Source organism: Aulonocara stuartgranti (assembly GCF_965226115.1).
Source record: "Aulonocara stuartgranti genome assembly, chromosome: 22".
NCBI lineage: Eukaryota > Metazoa > Chordata > Actinopteri > Cichliformes > Cichlidae > Aulonocara > Aulonocara stuartgranti.
This window is the reverse complement of record NC_138957.1, coordinates 28,604,185-28,625,205: the sequence shown is the minus strand read 5'-3', so window position 1 is coordinate 28,625,205 and position 21,021 is coordinate 28,604,185. Positions and strand designations below refer to the sequence as shown.

Below are 21,021 nucleotides of genomic sequence, written 5' to 3'. Positions count from 1 at the left end.
ACTAAGCTTGCCAATCGGTACTGTAGTATGGGTATGTACTGAATCAGTATCCCACATTTTGATTGATTCTAGTTTCCAGATGTCCACAAATGCATCACAAGAAACATGTGGCTCAAAGAGAGGATCAATCGATTTCTACTGTACAACTGAAACTGTTTGTGGCTGTGCGTTAATAGTTCTAATAGAAAAAGAGGAATACACAAGTGCAATGAACATACCACAGAAGTTCAGAAAGAAACGTCAGCTTCCATTCATGTTTATAGTAAGTTGAGGAACTGTAATAAATTACAGCTTATTTGTCATATTCAAATGGCAAATCTATAACATGCAGTTTTAATGTTTAATGTCAAAAGTTCAGGCTCAGCTTTGGTAAATGCCCCTCATTGACCCACACAAACTCTTTGCCTTATATTTATTGTAGTTTGTGGGCATCACATCTCCTGGTCTGCACCATTAGGATCCAACGACAGTTTAACTTTAATATCATAAACTATTAGAAACTGAAAGTAAATATATTCTATGGTGGAAAATAGATCAGAATTAGCCCCTCTTAGTCTGCCTTACAATGTCCTAAAAAGAAGACAAAACCCACAAATCAATAAGAGGTGGCATTAATCACTTTCTAACAAATTGAAAGTAAAACAGAACTTTTGAATGAAATCTTTCACATATATCATTTTGTGCTCGGAGTACAACAGAGTGAGCTGCTTGAATAACTGTTTCATTTGCTTCAATCTCTCTATGCGTCATTTGAATTGTTCATCAGTTTATCTTGGGTTGGAGACTTTGCTCCTTTGTCTTATCAGGTTGTTGTGGGAACAGCCAAAGGACTTTTCTCTGTTAAGATATTTTCTCCCGCATGTTAGATCCATAAACCAGAAGTACATCCCAGAGGCTGTTTGTCACAACAGCAATATTTTTAGATGTATTTAATAAAAGAAGTTGGAGACAGGTAGTAAAAACTAATGGAAAAAGTAAATAGAACAAGTGGAAGTATAAATAATAGATATAAATCAATTTGAGACATGAGAGATGCACATGTTTAATTGGTATGAAAATAGTGATCCTTCAGGATTATCAGCCTATAGAACATAAACATCATGACAAATTGCACTCCTCCAGTGACATTTAAAGCTTAACATGTATACCAGTACATATATGAGCGCCACTGAAGCTTGGTATTTACTTATGATGAATAGTTATTGACCTTGGGGCACCTATTTACCGCTACTACTAATCTGTAGGTGAGCGATACATTATGCTATTTTAGATGGAGGGTGTCAAACCTTTGGCCCACCAAAAGGTCCTTTGCAAAGTATGAAAATTCCAGAGAAGTATTTTAACTATTCACAATGCTCTAAATTTAAAGGTTTGTTGTGCTGTGTAATTACAAACTGAATGTGGAAAAAAAACAAGATCATAAAACTAAAGTGAGTTTGACCCCCCCCCCCCCCATTTCCCCCCATTCCCCAACTGGTAAGATCAATGTTCAACTTTTTACGAGTAAAGCTTTTCAGAGATTAAACATGCTCGTTGAATTACTGACACACCTTTAATGATAATCAAGACGCAGAAAATGCAGAACTTCTGGATTTTTATTTCATAAAACAGACAGGAGTGAAGATGAAATAAATATTTGGTTTGTGATACAGAGAAAGCGCTTAAGGCTTAAGACTGAGACAGAGTCCATTTACTGGCCGATCTTGGTGAAGGTTTTCCACAGGGCGTTCAGCTGAGTCTGCAGGTCCTGAGCGCTGGAGTCCAGCCGTTCCCTCAGCTCGTCTCCATAGGGAGCCAACCTCTGCTGGATCTCCTGGGTTTTCTGAGCCACCTGGGTCTCAAAGCTCTGGGTCAGGGGCATCATGTTCCTCTGAAACTCCTCCAGGCTCTGCTCCATCTTCTGTTTCATGTTCTCGGTGTAGGGAACCATCTGGGCCTGCAGCTGGCTCATGCTCTGCTCCAGCTGCTCCTTCAGCTCCTGGCTCTTCTGCTGCAGGACGGCCTTCATGGGCTCTGGGTCCATGGCCTGAGCGTAGGCTTCAGCTCCACTCTTCAGCTCATCCACCTTGGTCTGGATCTTCGCCACCATCTCCTCTGCGTTGGTGCCCATAGCGGCCAGGTCTTTCTCCAGGCGAGCCTTCAGCTGCTCGGCCTCCTGGGAGAACTGAGTCATGAAGTTCTGGGTCAAAGGAGCCACCTGAGTGTGCAGCGTAGCGACGTATTGATTCACGGTGTCGGCGCTCTGAGAGATCTTGGTGCTGATACACAGAAACAGGAAGTTATTAAACTGAAAACATATAATATATGTACATATTTTGTACTTCTTCAGACTCCTCATGCTGACTCTTACTTCACTTCCTCTCCCAGCTGGGACTCTCTGATCTGCTTCAGGGACTCCTCAGCGGTTTGTGTGGCCTTTGCAACATAATCCCAAAAGGCATCTTTCACCACTTCCAGGTTGGACTTGGGAGGCTCTGGCCACAGGATGTTGGCGTTGCAAACTGTGGATGAAAGCAGACGGTTAATTTGATCAGCTGTGATTTAAAATGGGTTCCGCTTTTAATTTGAAGGGAAGATTTACTCACCGGAGAAAAGAGCGAGAACGATGAGCGTCTTCATGATTGAAGTTGATGCTGTTGGATGAAGAGAACAGGTGCTTAGTTTAAAGCTGGATTTAGTGGTTGATTTAAGATTATATAGTTTGAAATAAGATCTTTTACCTTACAGATGCAGCTTGTCTCTTCTTCACTGTCTGATGGTTTGTGCTGTGCAGACGACCGCTCGCGGGCTTTATAGCGACGCTGAAGGTTAAAGTCCTCCTCTGGTTGCCCCGCTGGACAGTTTCTTGTCACTGTTGTGACTCCACGTCACAATCTTAGTGTTTCCATATCTTATGATACAGGCTTACTGGAATCTGGCTTGGTTAGAGTAGTTTTTCTTTAGGTTTGAACATCCTAAACAGAATCAGGTGCAGCAGAAAACAACTCGTGAAAGCTTTTTTTTCAGGAGAAACAGGAAAACCAGGTTGCCTCCCCTGTAATTTCCATTTGAGGCTGTCTAGATTTCCTCCATAGACCACCATGTTTAAGTCTTTATTTGTATTGATGAAATAAAGACGAGACTGGTACAAAAATTGTTTTGGGTCTCTTTGGTTGGTTTACACCTTTATAACAACTGTATGGTCTTTCTTTTATTTTTATTTAATCATCTATTTGGATTTTATTAAAGGCTTAGAGTTAAGGGGAGTGGCCGCTTTGACTGACAGGTGCGCCAACACAAGCAGCCGTTGACCTCACCTCCACTGATATGAGTCACTGAACTGCACCTATTTACCGTTTTTGTTCTGCTCGTGGCTTCTGAGACTGTGTTAATGGAAATTTGGGACAAATTAGACTTTTAAAGTTGCATGTGAAATAGAAACAAACTGACATAAACCAAGTGAAAAGTCTATAACAATGGTTGGACGTTAACTGAACCCAAACTTTAACCACTGGTGGATTTTCAGAGGTGAAGAAGTCTTCTGTTGCCCTAATTAGTAGATGCCTACTACTATTTGTGCTGATCGGTGTGTTAAATATCTGCCCATCTGATCTCAGAGACCAACAAGCAAACTCTCAGACACTTTGTTAATGAATTTAAACCTAACTAAATGAATATAGCACGCTTCATATACCACAAATCCAGGAATTATGAACTATTAATGTTTCTTCAAGTTATTTTTGTACCATTTTCTGGACCTTTGTACCTGATCTTGCACATGAATGGTTTCTGTCTTTTATATACAGTCTATGGCTTTTTGATGGCTCGACAGATACTTTATTGATCCCACAATTACTGTGCTACAGCAGCAGACTAAAGAATAAAAATATGCACACAGTGAGGGCTTTAAAACATGAGAGAAATTAAAGAAATATTTACATACACAGTATGTGAAGTTAGTGAAAGACTAATAAAAGCAAGACTCATTGACCACACAGCTTTACAGCTACGAAGGTTTCCAGGATTTGTAACGTGATTGGACGGCACGTCTCAGAGAACATAACCCAGCCCTAACCCCGTACACGCTGCCCTCATAGTTCCACCTCACTCTTCCCAAATACGTAGCCTTACACTTAACATCTGTACAGCTACACAATTTTAATTCTGTAAACTATTAGAAACTGAATGAAAATCTTTTCAGTCTACCAACTTCCACACGCTTGTTTCAGTTGCTTCAAGGTCTTTTTTCATATAATATATATATATATATATATATATATATATATATATATATATATATATATATATATATATATATATATACATCATTTGAAAACAGCGTGGTGTTTATCAGCAGTTTGTCCTGAGAGGAAGACTTTAGCTTCTCTTATCAGTTTGTTGAGAGGGAACAGCCAAAGGACGTTCTTTAGTGAAGATAATTTTCAGATCAGAGGGCACCAAGTCTGACTCACACTTGACTGACCTGAGATTTCTTTGTGACACACGCTGTTTGCACTGCAGTAAAACAAATTACATCTACTGTTTCTCACTTTAAAATCAAAACAATGCCTAAAGTTTTTTTTTATTCAACCTTTATTGAGACTCTGTGATGAAGTGAATCTGTAAAACCAGATGGGTCAGTTACATATGTACAATAGAGAAATGGTAGAAACTCGACTGTTTACATGGACAACTTGATTATTAATGTCTAGTTTTCTCTCACTAGATGGAGCTGCCAGGCTGGAGGGAAACCTCAGAGAAGGTCTGTGGATGGATAGCAGCAAAAAGAAGAAGAAAAAGAAGCAGATAATTAAAATTAAGTTAAAATAAAGATAGCATTAAGGCTTTAACAAAAACAATAATATGTTTTAAATGAAAATTTTTAGGGAAGTATTTAGCTGCTCTTTTAATCCACTTCTGTAAATAAATCAATTTAACAAATGAAAAACTTCTTTTTCTTAAAGTTGCCAGTACTTAGCTGGACATTTAGATTAACTTGATTTTTCTCATTTAGGAGTACAAATGAATTAGTTCCAGACAAATATTTGCCAGTTCTTAGAAATTAAATTACTCTAAGTACAGTGAAAGAGTTCCCTTACCATGACTGTCCTGAGTCAAAGTATGTGAACTGTACTTGTTGTTGTTGTTGTTTTTTAGTTTTTTTTTTAAGGAAGCAAGTTTGCATAACTTTTTAAAGTAGGGGAAACTTCCGGATTTTCCGGTGCAGTAGAATAACTGTTGCAGGACTGGAAATCACTGGGAGAAGAAGATGAAGACGATGGTGACGATGCTAGTCTGGCTTATGGAAATGTGTTAAAAACCAACACAACATGTGGCTCCAACATCCCCTCAGAGGATGAATTGAAAGAAACATTCATTTTAAATTACCTGCCTGTCAGAGTCTTTGTACTTGTGATTTATGTGTTTTAATGCTTAGTTTTACTTTCTTTACTGTCCTTCCTTCCTTGCTCTGAAGTGTTTCCCCTTTTCTTCCTCCCCCTCTCTACATCTCAGTGTTGTCTCAGTGAGTTAACTGTTTCATTATTTATTTATTATATATTAATTTTGAGGGTTTGCTCCTCGTGGTCTCATCTATCTTTGTTGTTTTCCTTTTCTCTAATTCTACCCTATTACACAATAACACTGTTGGACTTGTGTTATGTTGTATCAAAATGCAGTTCTTTTCTCTTTGTTTCGTATGTTTTATTAGTCATTATGTAAGTATTAGTCTTTGTTGTTCACCCCCTGCCTGCCCTTCGTTGTCAATTCTGCATGTTAGGTCTGTTTTTTTAAATTAAAGAATTGTGTGATACTTGCTTTTATTGTCTAGTTATGGCCCCAGCAGGCGATCCGCACCATTGCCTTTAGTGGAAGTGTTGTCCTCTCTCTTTTCAGCACCAGTGTGCTTCCTTTGGCGTCTTTAGAGCATCAAAGTTTTGATTTCAACCAGTCTTGGAGTTTTTTTTGGTGATAATAGTTTGTTAAATGAAAGAGTTTATAAAAACCTTTTTGTGCACTAGAAAAAAGGAGTTTCCATTCAGTGCCAACCCACAGATGTTTGTATGCAGAAAACAGAAAGCCTCACAGAGTTGATCAGATCAAAAAACATGATGTAAAATCGAATTAAAGTTCTGATCATGTGTGAATTTGTAGATTTCCAAAATAAACACCAAAATGTCAGTCATGTCAGCAGTGAGAGAGGTCAGATGCTGCTCTGAAAGATGTGTGCAGTGACACTGTTAGCACTCCTGTGATGTGGAAGCAGCCATGACAGAACAGCACTCAGCGCTGGACTTTACTCCTGATTCCTCCACACGACCGGCTGCCTATATATACTGAGTCCTGACAGCACACACAGCATTCAGCAGCTGATAGACTGAACAGAAGGTGCACCAGTTAGGACAGCAGTGAGATTTGTTGCCTTCTCTGACAAAAATCACCACAAACTGTTAATTTTACTGAGTTTCTTTACAGGTGCCACGTCAGACATGCAGGTCCTCGTGGTTCTCGTCCTCGCCGTTTTCACTGGTGAGAGACTTCTCATCCATTATCTTTGATCAAGAAGTATTCATGATATTCACAAACAACAGTGAATGAGAAATGCTTTTGCCTCATTTCTCGTAGCTGGCTGCAATGCCAACGTCACATGGCACGACCAGCCCAAACAGAAGGCTGAAATGGTGAAAGATGCTTTCTGGGACTACGTTGCAAAGGTAACCGCGACCGCTGAGGAGTCCCTGAAGAAGATGAGAGAGTCCGAAATGGGACAGGAAATGAAGTAAGAGTCCTACAGTGCTTAAAAAGCTTGAATTTTGTGTTTCAAGTGGCTTTAGTTTATATTGACAGAAAAAACTTGAAGATGAAGAAGTTTTAATTCAAAGTTCTGCTTATCTCTGCAGCACCTTCATTGCAACAAGCACTGATGCCATCAACACGGTCACCAACACCCTGCGCACTCAGGTGGCTCCTCTGGCCCAGGACTTCATGTCTAAGTTCTCCCAGGAGGCAGAAAAGCTGAAGACCCAAATGGAGACGGATCTGGAAGCCGTGAGGGCCCGACTGCAGCCCTACACCGAGGAGCTGCTGGCCAAGGTGGAGGAGCTGAAGAAAGACACGGCCTCCTACGCTGAGGACCCAGAGGCCCTGAAGGCTGCTCTGCAGCAGAAGAGCCAGGAGCTGAAGATGCAGTTGGAGCAGAAAGTGAACCGGCTGCAGGCTCAGATGGTGCCCTACACAGAGGAGATAAAGGAGAAGATGCAGGAGAGCCTGGAGGAGTTTCAGAGGAGCTTTGAGGCCCAGATGACCCAGATAAGCCAGAAAATCAACGGTCTGATCCACGGGCGTGCTTAAAACTGACCCTGTAAATGGACTAGAATAAAAACTAGGTGTCAGATATTTTCTTCTGCCTTGTCATCAGTGATTGCTGCTAAATCAAGGTGGATTTTAATGTCTACATAGAAAACATAATACCTCATGTTTCAGATTTTACATCTGTGAAAGAGCCTCTTGGGGCTCTTGGCTTACATGTTACGTTTTACCTCTAAAAGTGTTATCTGACAAACAACAATAAACACATTCAAGGAACTTTTGGTCTTTTCTTTGTGTTAGAAAGAGAAAATACATGTGATGTTTAAAAAAATGTGCAAATGAAGTCAAGCACGGTCACCTTTATGTGTCTAACAAAATCTCACAAACACAAACCGAGCAAATCTGCAGAGAAAAAACAATCAAACGTTTAAATGATGAGCAGAAAAATCATCACCATCAGGTAACAAAATGCACTCAGCTGCCTCTTTTTTAAAAATTTACTGCCTCACTTGATCTGGTAGCCAGTGTTATCTGACTTTACATAGGTTTTGCTACTAGGTCAGACTGTTATCTCTGTGATAACTTTGATCTTCTGTTTGGCTCTTTCGGCATGTTCACTGTTCAGGAAAGGTTAAGACAGATACAGCTGTTAATTCTGCTCATAGCAGTTCAACAGAAATGAGAAAGCTGCCCTGTATTTATGGGTGAAACATCAAAAAGAACAATATTGCAGCAAACATTACACATGTTTTTAACTTTTTTAAAAAATTGCAGATTCTCCATAAACTATTGAGTACTTTTAAGTAGAACAAGTATGCAGGGAACCAAAGGACACAGGTGGGCAAAGTCAACCACAATGAAGAATGAGGCTTAGGGCTTGGAATCTCTAAGAGGGGAAATAAAGGGGACACAAAGACAAGACAAAGGAAGACAGCTTCTAAAAAAGCAACAAAGGAACAAAAGCTCAGTAAATACTGAACAAAACCGTCAACCCCTCCACCCTCGCCCTGTCGGTGTGGCTGGTGATCATACCATTTTTTTCAGTAGGATTTAAGAAGAGAGCGACTTTTCAATCAATGCATCGGGACGATATCTTTAACAGTACAGGGGCTCAGATTTGGTTGAACGTTTGCTCGTCACATGGTCACCAGTGATTTCATCATTTACACATTGTGTTTCTCTCTTTGCCCTCATTCTTCTCCGTAACAAAATCCTCTAGTTCTCCACCTTTTTCCCATATCTTAAATATATGTGTTCACTGTCATGCAAACCAAATACTCACAGGGCCCAACCTCTGATTGGTAAGTAAACTTCTTTAAAAGTGTTTCCACATGCTGCCAAAATACTGTGGCATTAATTTAATTACAAAGCACAGAGTTTGTTTTATTGGTTACAAAGATAATTAATTACACTTTGTCAGAATACAGAAGTTTCCAGTTTGGTTTCTTTGCTGTTTCACTAAAAATATATATCAAATAAATATTAAACTTAATAAATAATGATAAAATTATTATTTAAATTGATAAATAAAGGCATTCGTTTTTATTCATGTTAAGTGCCTTGTAACTCGTTAAAATAAAAGATCACATAACTTTTAGTGTTGCTGTTTTTATTTACTGATTTTTAGAGGTCAAAATAGAAGAAGAAAAAATAAGACAAGCAAAACTGTTAAATCGATAAACTGAATAAATGCATAAAAACAATTTAGTGTGTAATAAATGCACTACTGAATATTATCTGTTTTAATTACACAATTTCAAACAGTAATGTCAACATGAAGTAATAAATTTAATAGTTTATTTGGCTGTTAAAAATAAATCAAACAACTACACACAATGTGCTTGGATTGCAATATTCCTTTATGCTAAAATACATAAATGTTACTGTACAGTGCTTTACAAATGTATTATTGTAAGGTTTATGCCACAGTGTTAAACATGCTCATAATTACCAAAATATATTATACTTCTATATTTGTTTATCCACCAGTGCAACATCTTTAATCAAAATTATATATTTTTAATGCTAAAATATAATAATTTTGTTATCAATTATTTTTCACATTTACTATTTTAGAAAACAGCTGAAAAAACCAGTAAAGCATGTTATTATTTTTCGATTAAGATGCCAAATGACAGTAATTTAGTGCGATTCTTGAACAGAAAAAATAGTTTTAGTGGTTGAATGATATATTTGATTAATTTCTGACTTCTTACAAATAAAAAATATAAAATAAAAATAGAAGTTTTTTTTGGTCTAAATATTTGTAAAGCAATATATTTGTATATTAGTGTAGATGTCTTCATGACTTTTCAGATTTTTTTTTTTGTTTTTTGCATGTTATATGTTTAATGTATCACATTTTCTACATATATATTTAATAAGAAGAAGGCTACATGTAAGTTCCCACATCTGCAGACAATAAAGCTATTAACTTTGCTCTGTTCTGTGTCAAACTTGCTAACTGGAAAGTTTCCCATCTTATATCAGTCCTAGAAATGAACACAGTGGCAATTAAAGAAGACTTTGAACCAGATCCAATGAACAGTGATATCAAGAAAACGACCTTTAACCTCGTCATTGTTGTGCTGTCAGCTGGCACTGGCTGAAAAGGTCACGGTAAAAGAAAACCAAAAATCGTGTTTCTCTGATCATGTGATGGTGCTCGAGGCAGAGTGGCTGAAAGAATCACATTTTAGTTAACAAACTCAAACACAAGTTCAGCAGAAGATCCAGAGAGGAAGCCGTGAGTCCAAAAGTGTTTACTATTTCTGACCTGTGTCTGCACGTCTCCTTTCTGTGTGCGACGTGGAGCCAAAACGACACGCTCAGCAATAAAGTTACAACAACGCAGTCGGGAACTTCGGCCACGGGTCAGAATTCCTCTTGACATCCATGTGATTACATCAACAGCCCCCATACTGTATAAATACTGGGAGACGAGCTCAGTCGTTCTCACAGACGTCACAGATCAGATCGCTGAGGTAAGATTACCGATCTGAAATCTTTAAAAGTCGAATTTCTTTTTGCAGTCCAAAATATTTGAATACTTATTAGATTCATTAATCAAATCAAATGAGAGTTAGATGATTTAGACAACAAAATGTTATGTATTTGTCAATAAAGGGTCTCTTGAATACGTTTTTTTTAGTCTTTTGTAACTAAAATTTATTTGTACATCATATTCCAGGTGTCCTAATCTCTGGTCATCATGAGGGTGTTTGCAGTAATCCTTGCACTGGCGGTCTTCTCAAGTGAGTTTATTGTCTATTTAGGGTCAAATAATAGAAAGAAAAGTGGATGCAAAGTAGAATACAGGAGTGAGAAGAAAATGAGGATGTAAGATGTAAGCTCCTGTTAGATTTGGGGGCTTTTATTTTGCAAAAATGCGGCCTACACCAACTCAACTTTTAGTTACATACTGAATAAAACAAACTATGCATTCTGCAGCTTTTTTAGTCATCAGAGTTGTCCTTTAACAGTTAAATGCTGCCATAGGTCCCAGATTTGACAAATTAAAACATAATTTTAAAGCCTTATACTACAATTTGCATCTTTTGATCAAAGATGGATAACCATTCAAAAGTGACCATTTGACATGTTTTCCTTTGTTCAAACCAGGCTGCCACGCACGAAGCTTGCTTCAGCAGGACTGGCAGGACAGCTGGGAAACCACAGTCGACAAGTTTAGGGATTACATCACGGACCTGAACTCAAAGGCTGATGTAGTGGTGAAGGACATCAAGAGCTCCCAGATCAGCAGGGAACTGGAGTGAGTTCAATTATTCCTGTAATCGTAGTCGAGCATACTGACTTTTATCAGTGCTGCTCGGCTGTCGGCTGCATTTGAATCACTAAAATTGTGATTAAAAATTGAATCCAGCTCATAGAATTTTATCCTTTATTAATATAAAACAGTAACATGCAATTGTCTCAGTCAGTGTCTCAGTTCAGCTGCCAACCATTAATTTCAATATTTTTGTTAAAGTTTAAGTTCACAGAAATTTTCACTTCATAAATTAAATACAAATTGCTTCTATCTAGTTACTAAAGTTTAACTCCACGACTTAGAAACACTGAATTTACAACAGAAACGCTCTTAACAAAATGGTGCTGGGCTTTGGCTTTGTTATATAACAGCAGAGTGTCAGAGTCTGATCAGCAGGTTGCAGTGAGGTGAGACATTTTGAGAGCTGAACTTTGACCTGTGCGTCTCCTGAGTTTTGCTTTAGTCCTACAGTTTACCGAATCTTTCTCAGTGTTTCAATTAAAATCTGCTGATATTTCTACTTATCTTAAATGATTCAGTGCTTTACCCCCTTTGGATCCTGAATGCATCAAAACCACAGACAAAACCTCTAAACCGATCCATCTCCTCTCCCGTCCATGAACAGCACCCTGATCCAGGACAGCATGGCCGAGCTGGCCATGTACAAGGATGACCTGCAGACCAAGCTGGCTCCCTACACTCAAGAAGCCGCAGATCGTCTGGGAAAAGACCTGCAGCTCATGGCCGACAAACTCCGTGAACACATGACTGAGGCCCGAGAGCAGATGGACAAGTACGTCCAGGAGCTTCAGACCATGATGGAGCAGAACACCGACGACGTCAGGAGCAGAATTGCCACCTACACCCGTAAAATGAAGAAGCGCCTCAGCAAGGACACACAGGAGATCAAGAGGTGAGTGGGACAACCTCACCAGAAAAATAACAACATTTGGGGGGTTTTAACAGTGTAGAAAAACAAAGGAACAGATAGTGAGTGGATTATTCAGGTGAAATAACCCAAACTCAGCTCAGATATTAGGATTTGATGCTTTTTAGCTGGTGAATTTAAAATGTAAGAAACATTTTGGTGTGAAAGAAGGAAAGAATTTGACCTTGGTGGGAACTTTTACCACTTTTTTGTCTATTTTTCAGTTTGACTTAATGTCTTAATGATTAAGCTATTAATAAGCATATAAATATAAACATATATTTTTCAGACACGTCACAGAGTATTTTGAGGAGCTTCAGTCCCGCACCTCTGAGAACGTGGAGGACCTGAAGACTAGACTGGACCCTTACTTTGCTCAGGTGCGAGACAACGCCCAGACAAAGATCACCACCCTGAAGGACCTGCTGATGTCTCAGATGGAGAACATGAAGCTCAAGATTCAGAATACAGCTGAGGACATCAAAGATCGCCTTGAGGACACCACTGACAACCTGCGATCCACCCTGAAGGGGAAGATGCAGGATGTGCGCGACATTTTTCAGTCCTTTGTGTCCTATTTCAGTGGAAGCCAGTAAACCCTACAACTAGCCTGGACTGCTCATTTATCCATCGCTTCATAAGTTAAAACCCTAATTCAACAGTTTAAAGTCATCAAATGTGTTTGTTCGACCACTCCCTGTGACTTTAATAAAAACCAGCTGCTCACATTTGAGTTCTCTGTAATGTCTTCAGACAGCTCATTTGCAGTCTTCTCTCACATTCAAACACCTGATTTAAAAGAGTTACACTTTGATGAGATGAACATCCTGAAAACAAGACAAAGACTACTTCCTGCAGAGCATATGGACACTGGAAAATAAATAACTTTGTGTTTGAAAGTTATTTTTGCCTTTGACTGCTACGCTTTGTTAAAAGCGACATATAAATTGCACAGAACACAAATGGTATGCCATCATAAGCATATTAAAGATTCTACAGTAGAAAATATACCTTTTTTAAAATCCCATTATTATGATAACTAAAACCTGAAATTTAAACTTGAATAATATCTTAGTTAACCGAAGTAAAAATAAAAACTGCACTTCTGAAAGAAAAACGGGATCTTGAATTGTTTTGTGTGCTCATAAAATAAACCAAAAGACAAAACATATACAAATAATTAGTTTTAATTATTAGTTTTGCCTTTAGTGTATTTGCTTGCTTAGAATTCTGATGTCTACTGGACAGTGATTCAGCTGTCTTCAAAAAGGGTTTGTTTTAAATGTGCGTTCTCATCTAAGTTTTTGTACCTGGCCATGTTTTTATAAAAAAGAAACTAAATCAAGCAAATCCATTCAGGAAACTCATTGAAACTAAACTTCTTTAAAATAAATAAATTAAAAAAATAAAACGTAAAAATAAAAACCTGATTAGGAAATATAAATAACTGATCGTCACTTTAAGTTCAGGGAGCGTGGATATTTGAATAATTATCTGAAAGGTTCTGCATCAGCTGTACACAAACACAAAGTACTTCGGGTAAACCTTCTACAAACTTATGTCATACATTTAAAAACAAAAAACAAAACAAAACAATTAAACTTTAACCAGAAAGTTAGTTGTTTGACTGAAGTCAGAAGTGGCAGAGGAATTTCTGAGGCTGGTGCACCTATCATATAATTTCTCTACATCCTCTACTTTTATACTTGTCCATCAAATCATTCTCAAAGCAAACATCACATTACCTAAAAATGTATATAAACATATTTATTACTCATAACTCATATTATTGTGTTCACTATTGCATTATTTTAAAAAGCCTCAGATGAGTTTTAATATAAATATTTGTCACATACTCTTTGAGTGTTTGAAACAGTCTAATAAACAATCAAACACGCAGTACTGTAGTACTGGATGGTTGGACCCCACGTGAATATAAGGCACAGTGAAACCAAACTATCATACTGACGTCGCTGATCCATCCAATCACATTTCGTCTTACTCTCCTGTCAGCCAATGGCTTGCAGCCGTCGCCGCTGCTAGCTCGTCTCCTCTCAGTGCCGTCAATTCTAAACATGCCCATCATGCTCGTAGTTGTGGGCTTTATCTTCTGTCTTGCGTGTTGATTTTCGTCACGATGAGCAGCCTCTGCAGAGAGGTGATCACCCTCCAGCTCGGACATTACTCCAACTTTGCGGGAACTCACTGGTGGAATTTACAGGTGAGGAGTGCGCGTGCAAGGCTAACGTTAGGCTAGCTGGCTAACGTTAGCTGTGCATGTGTTGTCAAACTTGTGAGCTTGCTGTGAACCGTTAGCTCTGGTTAGTCTCAGTTTGACAGACTGGGACACGAAGTATGGTCAAACTGACCAGCATGGCATTGACCATAAACAGAGGCATAACCGCCAACAGTTGTGTGGCTAAAGCTGCTGAATTAGCAGGTTAGCAAACTGTTACGAGCTTTTCATAAAAAACACTCAGAACTGTTACCTGAGCATTTAGGTCCATAATTTGTTGGTCCAAGATTTAAAGCAAATATTATTATATATAGTCTCCCCATTTTCAAAGGCTCTAGCTCAATTAAAAAGTTTTCGTATTTCAAAACATAAGGTTTATTTTTAATAAATGGATAAAGATCCAAAATTGGACCTCATCAAATGTGTTGTTCTCCCCATCTCCTTTTAGGTGCTCTATATCAAGCTATTCCTTTAGCCACCCTCAGTTGCTGCTTGTTTGTCGGTCTCTCTGCTTTTTGTTTTGTCTTCAGTAGCTAAAAAAAATAAAAATGCTGAATTGGGTTGAAATCATGTGACTGATTTGGTCATGGAGGAATATTTAAGGTTGCTTTTGCAGGATGATTTGGGGTCATTATTCTTTTACACTGTGAAGTGCTGTCTAATAAATTTTCCAGCTTTTGGCTCAACTGAGCAGAAAGTACAGGCCTGTACACATCAGCATCCATCCTGTTACTTTTGTCAAGTCACATCATTAGCGAACACTCATAACCTGGTTCCACTGTCAGCCATATGTGCCCATGCAACAACACTGCCTCTCCCATGTTTGACAGATACTGTGGTATGCTTGGGATGACAATCAGTGTCTCTCCTTCTCCTTACTTTTCTCTTCCAGTGTTCTGGTTCAAGTTGATCTAGGTTTCATCTGTGCAAAGATTTCTTCATTTTTTCCCCCCAGATTTGTGCTCTTTTAAATGTTTTCTGTTGAAGTCTAAACTGGTGTTCTTGTTCGACCATGTAATCAGTGGGTTGCACCTTACTGTCAACCTGTTGTATATACATTCATGAATGGGACTGTTGATTGTTAACAATGATACGTTTGCTTTGTGAATTTCTGTAAGCATTGTTCAATTGCTTTGACCGTGCTAGCAGATAAACAGAGGTGCTCCTCTCTTTGTTTGCAGGATGCATCTTTATCGTACGATCCGGAGTCACCGCCAGGTGAGATCCAGAGCGATGTCGTGTTTCGTGAAGGACAGACTCCGGGTGGCCACGTCACCTACACACCACGACTCATTGCCATGGATCTCAAAGGTAACTTGCTTTTAGAAATACTGGAAACTTTGTGTCTTTACTTTGTCCAGTTTACTGACTGAAATATAATATGTTAGCATTAATTTAGAGCACTTGTTACAAAGTTGTTGTTTTTTTGGGTTTTTTTTGGTGAATTCTGACCGTCTTTCTCTCATTCTGTAACAGGAAGTCTTCGTACTCTGCGACAGGAGGGAAGTTTGTACGATGCAGGCAGGGACACGTCTGCTGTCACATGGTAAACAAGACCCTTTCTATTTGTTTTCTGCCTGGTATAACAAATTTTATTTGTGTTGTTTTCTGGTTTCAACACTGTCACATGTTTTGTTTTTTGTTTTTTTTGGTCTGTTTATTTGTTTACATATAGATATTTATCTACATTTAAATCTATTTATCTATAGGACAAATCAAATCCTATAGCATATCCCTTTTTTACCCTGTGGTGATAAAAGGAATGAGTATTTGTAGTCACCCCACTGGGCAGGTGGTATGGACACTTTGTGAATACGATGACATGAAAATGAGCCAATGTAGGACTTTGTAATTGATACATAGGTGAATCTGCTAGGAGGCTAAGGGGTTGCACTGACAGTCGCCATTATTCTTAACTAATCCATTTATTACATGCACTGGTCCTAAGACTGTTCATATTTAGTGTATATACTGAAAACTTTTTTAAATTTGGCAGGGATGGAAGTATCACTATGCACGAAGAAAGTCCTCCTGCAAAGAACTCCTTCCTTGAAGACCTTGATAAGTTGGATGTGAGTATTTCAAGTAGAAATGAAAACTAACACAAAGAGATTTTCACAACAAACACACACATTACAGTTATAGTCGGGTCGAAGCGTGTCATGCCCTGGACTGCTTGAAGGGACTCGCATACATGCGTGTCATCACTGACTGCGACCAGGTTACAGATCACCGTTGCTTTCTCTCTTTGTAAAAATCCCTATAAGTAAGTAATAAATAAGGATGCACTGCTGTGTGTCATGAAACTGGCTGTGCGAGAGCAAATTTCCAGAAAAAAAAATAGCTCAATAGAGACGTCTCCAAAGAGTTGAGCCCGTCATTCTGTTCTTTGTGTGTAGAAAGGGGAGATACTCGCAGAGGCTGATTTTCCCTCCAGCTCCCAGCCTCAGTGCTCAGGTATGAAAACCTCTCAACCAAACGTGCATGAAATAACAAGTTTCTGTACCAAAATCATCACATGAGCTTAAAAAAAAACCAATCTCTCCCAGCAGCAAGGTCACTGAGTGTGGATACAGTGAACAGCCACCTGGCTAGAGTACAGAAGAGCTACAGGCTGGAGTGCAGCGTGAAGGTGTGGTCTGACTTCCTCAGGATCCACCTGCACCCTCGGACCATCTCGGTCATCCACCAGTACAACCACGATGGGTAAGGCGGGTGCAACATTACCTGTAGTTTGTTGATGCTTCTTACTTTGAACCTCTAAAGGAGTCAGAGCCATAACTTCAACATAAAAACTGCAGGTGCAGAATTTCCTGTCACATCTCATCGAAACAGCTTAAAATGTTTGGGAAATGTTCCCAATATTTTCCAAACCTCATTATGCAAACTGTTGTATGTTGTCATCAAAGAAGTTTCTCCAGATCTAGATTATTATGACAGAGAAAACTTTTTATATATTAGACCACAAAATAAGAGTGGAAGGCCCTCACCTGCGTTTCACCACTAGATGTCAGCCTTCCCTCACAATCAGGATTAAAACTGACTGTTCTCTGTGGGTCAGTATGGAAGAAAAGGCAGAAAATGTATAAACAAGTTTATTATACAACTTCACGTATCCAATCTGTCATTTTTTTGTTTTATTAAAGTAATTAGATGAAACATGAATACTTTAGAATAAAATTAAAGAACATTCAGTTAGTTTTCTAAATTAATTCTATTCTTAAATTCTTAAATTGGTTGACAGAATGAAATAAAGATCTAAAACATACCCACAACTGCTTCTCCACCACACTTAAAAAGGCTTCTTGAGACTTGCTGACTTACAGTTATGAGGTATTTAAACTGAGTGCTTTATATTTGCTTTTATGGGCGTTCAGAGAGGCTCACCGTCTGGAGGCTTTCGGCCAGGGCGAGTCTCTCCTCCAGGGGTCGGTGCTCGAGGAGCTGGAGGACAGGCTGCACTTCTTTGTGGAGGAGTGCGATTACCTTCAGGTAACTCTTCCATTTCACTCTCCCCTATAATTAGAAATATTTTTTTGTACTGTAAGACCTTTAAAAAGGTGCTAATCAAAGTTTACTTGTACACCATTTCGTATCTGCCATCTTCTTGCATATCTCTTTGTGCTTCCTCAATCCTTTTTTTCCTTTCAGGGCTTCCAGGTGCTGTGCGACTTGGCTGATGGCTTTGCAGGTCTGGGGTCGAAGGTCACTGAGCTGCTTCACGACTCTTACGGAGGAAGGGGCATCCTAACCTGGGGGTTGTTACCCGTCAGTCACCCAGATTCAGTGAGTGTCTCTTTCTTTAAAAGCAAATGTTTTGTAACGCGGCTTCTTTATTTATATTTGTTGTCTCTGTTTGAACAGACGCCAGTGAAGGATCTCTACCGCCTGCTGAACTGCACTTTAGGGATGGTACACATGGCCAGTCACAGTTCTTTGTTCTGCCCGTTGACCTTGCGAGGTGGTCTGGGAAGACGACCGTCCTCTCCCACGACGTTCACCCACCTCAGTTATGATGTGAGACTGGCTGCAGTACTATTATTGTGTCCTTTGGTCAACAAGCAATTATTTTAAGACCTTGTACCGACTTATTTTATGTTCTATCCAAATGTAAGCACTCAAACTTTAAACTTTGGCACAGCTCTGATTAAAGAGATAATTCAACTCATAGAAACACAGTTTATATGTGCAGGTATGCAGGATTATATATAAACATGTATCTGTCTGTCTTCTGTGCCAGCCCTCACTGTGGTACCACTCCAGTTCTGTCCTGGCTTTGGCATTGGACACCCTTACTGCACCTTACAGGCTGAGAAATAACAGCGTCCCCATGTGGCAGTTGGCAGATGACTTGGCTGTATCAGGGAGGAAGGTATTTAACAATTGTTCGTTTATTTGGGGTTTTTTTTCCTCCCCCTTCAGCAAATATTATTTTATTTTTTTAATCAAGTCATGAAAGGAACCAGCTCGAAGCTCTATAGGTATATAAAGGACATGAAGTCTCACAAGCTAGCTGGATGTTGCAGCTAGGTTATTTATCTGTGGAGATGCCTGAGATTATGGTAACCAATGTTTAAATCACAGGTCGTGGCTGCTTATGGTGCCGTCCCCTTTCCCATGATGCACGGCTCCTCTCTCCCTGACGCCCTGAGCACATACACCGACGTACTGCCGTGGAGGCCTCTGTCTGGGTGCGCTGAAGCAGGAGACGGCCGATGCTACGGCCAGTGGGCGACGCTCAAAGGCTTCGAAGGCCAGAAACTCATCAGGTCAGAATGAAGTTATTGAGTCAGTTATATTCTACTCTGACTCTTTAGTTTAAGTTTGCTTCTGCCCCTACGAAATTACCACTGACCTTCTTCATCTATGATAGCTGGTGTGTGATAGACCCCAGCCTCAGAGCTTGTTCCTGTGCTGCATTGATTAGTGCCTTTCTCCACTCTGGTGGATATCTCCCCCCTGAACGTTGTCCTGGGTCCCCCTTACCGTAGCATTCATATTTATCTCTCTCCCTCATGTCCAACTCTTCATACTGGAGGCTTATTTAGCATTAGGGGTCTAGCCTAGGACCCTTACTGCATACAGGCGCCTCAGCAAGGTACCTGATAACAGGTGTTGTCCAGCTCTTCATACTGGAAACCCGTTCTTGGATGTCTGCCACTGTGATGGTTACTGGACTCTCTTCGGGGAGGTTGCTCTGGTGTCTTTATGCTAATGACTTTAGGTTAAACTTCAGCTAAGGTTGTGAATGACAGTTTTGTCAACATTTTTGAATAAACAACTTGCTCCCCCCCCTTTATTCTCTTTTCACCAGCTCGCTGGCTGCAGGAACTAAACCGCCCACTCCTCTGCACAGTCTCCACAGCGGAGAGGACGTCCTGGCTTCCTACATCAGATCCTTCTATCCTTCAGCTCCTCTGTGAGTCTCTGCACTGACACGTGACACTTGCTATTTCTTTTTTTTTCCTAACAAATTCTCATCTCTCACCCTTGCTCTCTCCATCATCTTGTCATCCCTGTCTCAGGGCTCTGCAGCTGGTTTCTACTCCCAGTGAGCTGGCACCACCTTTCCCGCAGATATTCAGTCAATCCCTCGGTGCTCAGGGCTTCCTGGAGGGCCAGCCGCCCCCGCCTGGCAGTGAGTGTTTTTCTGTTTTTGTCTGTGTGTAACGCAGAGCCGTTCTATTATAGGTTTTCATGAATGATCTTTCTCTGCAGGTACGCCCCGTGTCGTCTCCTCCGTACCCGTCATGACTTCCCTCCAGTCGGGTCCTGCGCTCGACCCCTGGCTCTCCGAGCTGCATCGCGGTGTGAGTGCTTTCGACATCCGCCGTGTTGCCCCCAGCTTCCTTTCTCAAGGGCCTGAAGTGTCAGACTACCAGGAGGCCCTGGAGCAGCTGCGCCTGCTGGCCCGGTGTTACAGAGACGACAGCAGAGGCGTGATGCGCTCTTCCTCCGAGGAAGAGGACGATGACTGAAGTTGGCTAGCACGACTTGTATCTGCCTGCTTTGTTTACCAGCCTGCATGCTGTCAGCCTGATGCAGGGAGATAGAGGAGCTGTGCTCTGCTGTGTGAAAGGATGAGGACTGAAGTAATGGGTGACAGAAAAGAGGAAGTTCTGCCCATGTAGGTTGTAATTCAATGACTGTTCATATGTAATTAAAAGTATTTTATACAAAATGCACATCATAGGACTGTATTTACATAAAGACGTAGCTTTCACCACAGGTTGCATAGATTGTAGCATTCACAGCTCTCAGAGCAAAGAAAGGGACTCTTTGTTTGTTTGTTTGTTTGTTTTCTGCGGCCTCAAATGAACAGTAAACTGTTGAACATGCTTTGGCGTTTTTGTAATTTGTCCAAAGCAGAATCAACTAATTTGGGGTTTAATGGGACATTTAGTATCCTCGGCCAAGTCTGCCTGTTTGTGCTGCAAACCTTTCATAGAACATCATAAAAAATTAAAAATTCCCCCTCAAAGGGAAAACATAAGACCAAGGAAATAATGAATGCATTCACACTGGGCGCCTTAATCACATGACAGCAGATGTTGATGTGAGTCTTCTGTGTTAAAACCACAATTTGCTTTAGATGGGATTACAAAAAGCACATCTTAGACACTTGTTTAATGCATTTCATGACAAAAATATAAATTGCCATGGTTGTAATAACATTTAAAAATGGAATAAAGAGCCTATAAAGTTAAACACAAATATTTGTAATGCTTATCATCTGGTTCATGCTGGATCAATAATCCAGCGCAAGTCCTGCCTTTAATAAAGCTTTCTGTGATTTAGGTC

At 39.9% G+C, this 21,021-nt stretch overlaps 4 protein-coding genes across 4 annotated transcripts; 3 read left to right on the top strand and 1 right to left on the bottom strand.

The window, feature by feature from the left end:
* Nucleotides 1–1,585: 1,585 nt before the first annotated feature.
* Nucleotides 1,586–2,748, bottom strand: LOC309699401 (uncharacterized protein). Its single transcript, XM_082522422.1, has 4 exons — nucleotides 2,721–2,748; nucleotides 2,586–2,633; nucleotides 2,351–2,501; nucleotides 1,586–2,258 (listed from the first exon to the last, which is right to left on the bottom strand). The coding sequence occupies exons 2-4, from the start codon at nucleotides 2,617–2,619 to the stop codon at nucleotides 1,691–1,693; spliced, it is 753 nt and encodes a 250-aa protein (XP_082378548.1). The 5' UTR covers nucleotides 2,620–2,633; nucleotides 2,721–2,748; the 3' UTR covers nucleotides 1,586–1,690.
* A 3,682-nt stretch (nucleotides 2,749–6,430) lies between these two features.
* LOC309699067 (apolipoprotein A-I-like) lies at nucleotides 6,431–7,329 on the top strand (the record flags this gene model as incomplete). Its single annotated transcript, XM_082521922.1, has 3 exons — nucleotides 6,431–6,507; nucleotides 6,604–6,757; nucleotides 6,879–7,329. Exons 1-3 carry the CDS (start codon nucleotides 6,468–6,470, stop codon nucleotides 7,327–7,329), a joined length of 645 nt encoding a protein of 214 aa, XP_082378048.1. The 5' UTR covers nucleotides 6,431–6,467.
* A 2,923-nt stretch (nucleotides 7,330–10,252) lies between these two features.
* apoea (apolipoprotein Ea) lies at nucleotides 10,253–12,716 on the top strand. The gene is made up of 5 exons (XM_082522432.1): nucleotides 10,253–10,271; nucleotides 10,478–10,541; nucleotides 10,909–11,059; nucleotides 11,682–11,969; nucleotides 12,274–12,716. The coding sequence occupies exons 2-5, from the start codon at nucleotides 10,499–10,501 to the stop codon at nucleotides 12,578–12,580; spliced, it is 789 nt and encodes a 262-aa protein (XP_082378558.1). The 5' UTR covers nucleotides 10,253–10,271; nucleotides 10,478–10,498; the 3' UTR covers nucleotides 12,581–12,716.
* A 1,266-nt stretch (nucleotides 12,717–13,982) lies between these two features.
* msto1 (misato mitochondrial distribution and morphology regulator 1) lies at nucleotides 13,983–20,558 on the top strand. Its single transcript, XM_082521864.1, has 14 exons — nucleotides 13,983–14,205; nucleotides 15,402–15,531; nucleotides 15,697–15,766; nucleotides 16,217–16,292; nucleotides 16,620–16,677; nucleotides 16,773–16,926; nucleotides 17,598–17,712; nucleotides 17,872–18,006; nucleotides 18,085–18,237; nucleotides 18,461–18,592; nucleotides 18,805–18,989; nucleotides 19,535–19,639; nucleotides 19,746–19,858; nucleotides 19,939–20,558. The coding sequence occupies exons 1-14, from the start codon at nucleotides 14,122–14,124 to the stop codon at nucleotides 20,196–20,198; spliced, it is 1,770 nt and encodes a 589-aa protein (XP_082377990.1). The 5' UTR covers nucleotides 13,983–14,121; the 3' UTR covers nucleotides 20,199–20,558.
* The last annotated feature ends 463 nt before the right edge of the window (nucleotides 20,559–21,021 follow it).

What these genes read in the sequence shown, in the direction of transcription:
- LOC309699401 (XM_082522422.1), bottom strand. Translation starts at nt 2,619, where the DNA reads ATGAAGACGCTCATCGTTCTCGCTCTTTTCTCCG. An exon ending in CGTTCTCGCTCTTTTCTCCG is followed by an intron (nt 2,502 to 2,585) that starts GTGAGTAAATCT and finishes TTTCATCCACAG; the next exon opens with TTTGCAACGCCAACATCCTG. An exon ending in CAGCTGGGAGAGGAAGTGAA is followed by an intron (nt 2,259 to 2,350) that starts GTAAGAGTCAGC and finishes TCTGTGTATCAG; the next exon opens with CACCAAGATCTCTCAGAGCG.
- apoea (XM_082522432.1), top strand. Translation starts at nt 10,499, where the DNA reads ATGAGGGTGTTTGCAGTAATCCTTGCACTGGCGGTCTTCTCAA. An exon ending in TGCACTGGCGGTCTTCTCAA is followed by an intron (nt 10,542 to 10,908) that starts GTGAGTTTATTG and finishes TGTTCAAACCAG; the next exon opens with GCTGCCACGCACGAAGCTTG. An exon ending in GACACACAGGAGATCAAGAG is followed by an intron (nt 11,970 to 12,273) that starts GTGAGTGGGACA and finishes TATATTTTTCAG; the next exon opens with ACACGTCACAGAGTATTTTG.
- msto1 (XM_082521864.1), top strand. Translation starts at nt 14,122, where the DNA reads ATGAGCAGCCTCTGCAGAGAGGTGATCACCCTCCAGCTCGGACATTAC. An exon ending in GACACGTCTGCTGTCACATG is followed by an intron (nt 15,767 to 16,216) that starts GTAAACAAGACC and finishes TAAATTTGGCAG; the next exon opens with GGATGGAAGTATCACTATGC. An exon ending in GAAGGCCAGAAACTCATCAG is followed by an intron (nt 18,990 to 19,534) that starts GTCAGAATGAAG and finishes TCTTTTCACCAG; the next exon opens with CTCGCTGGCTGCAGGAACTA.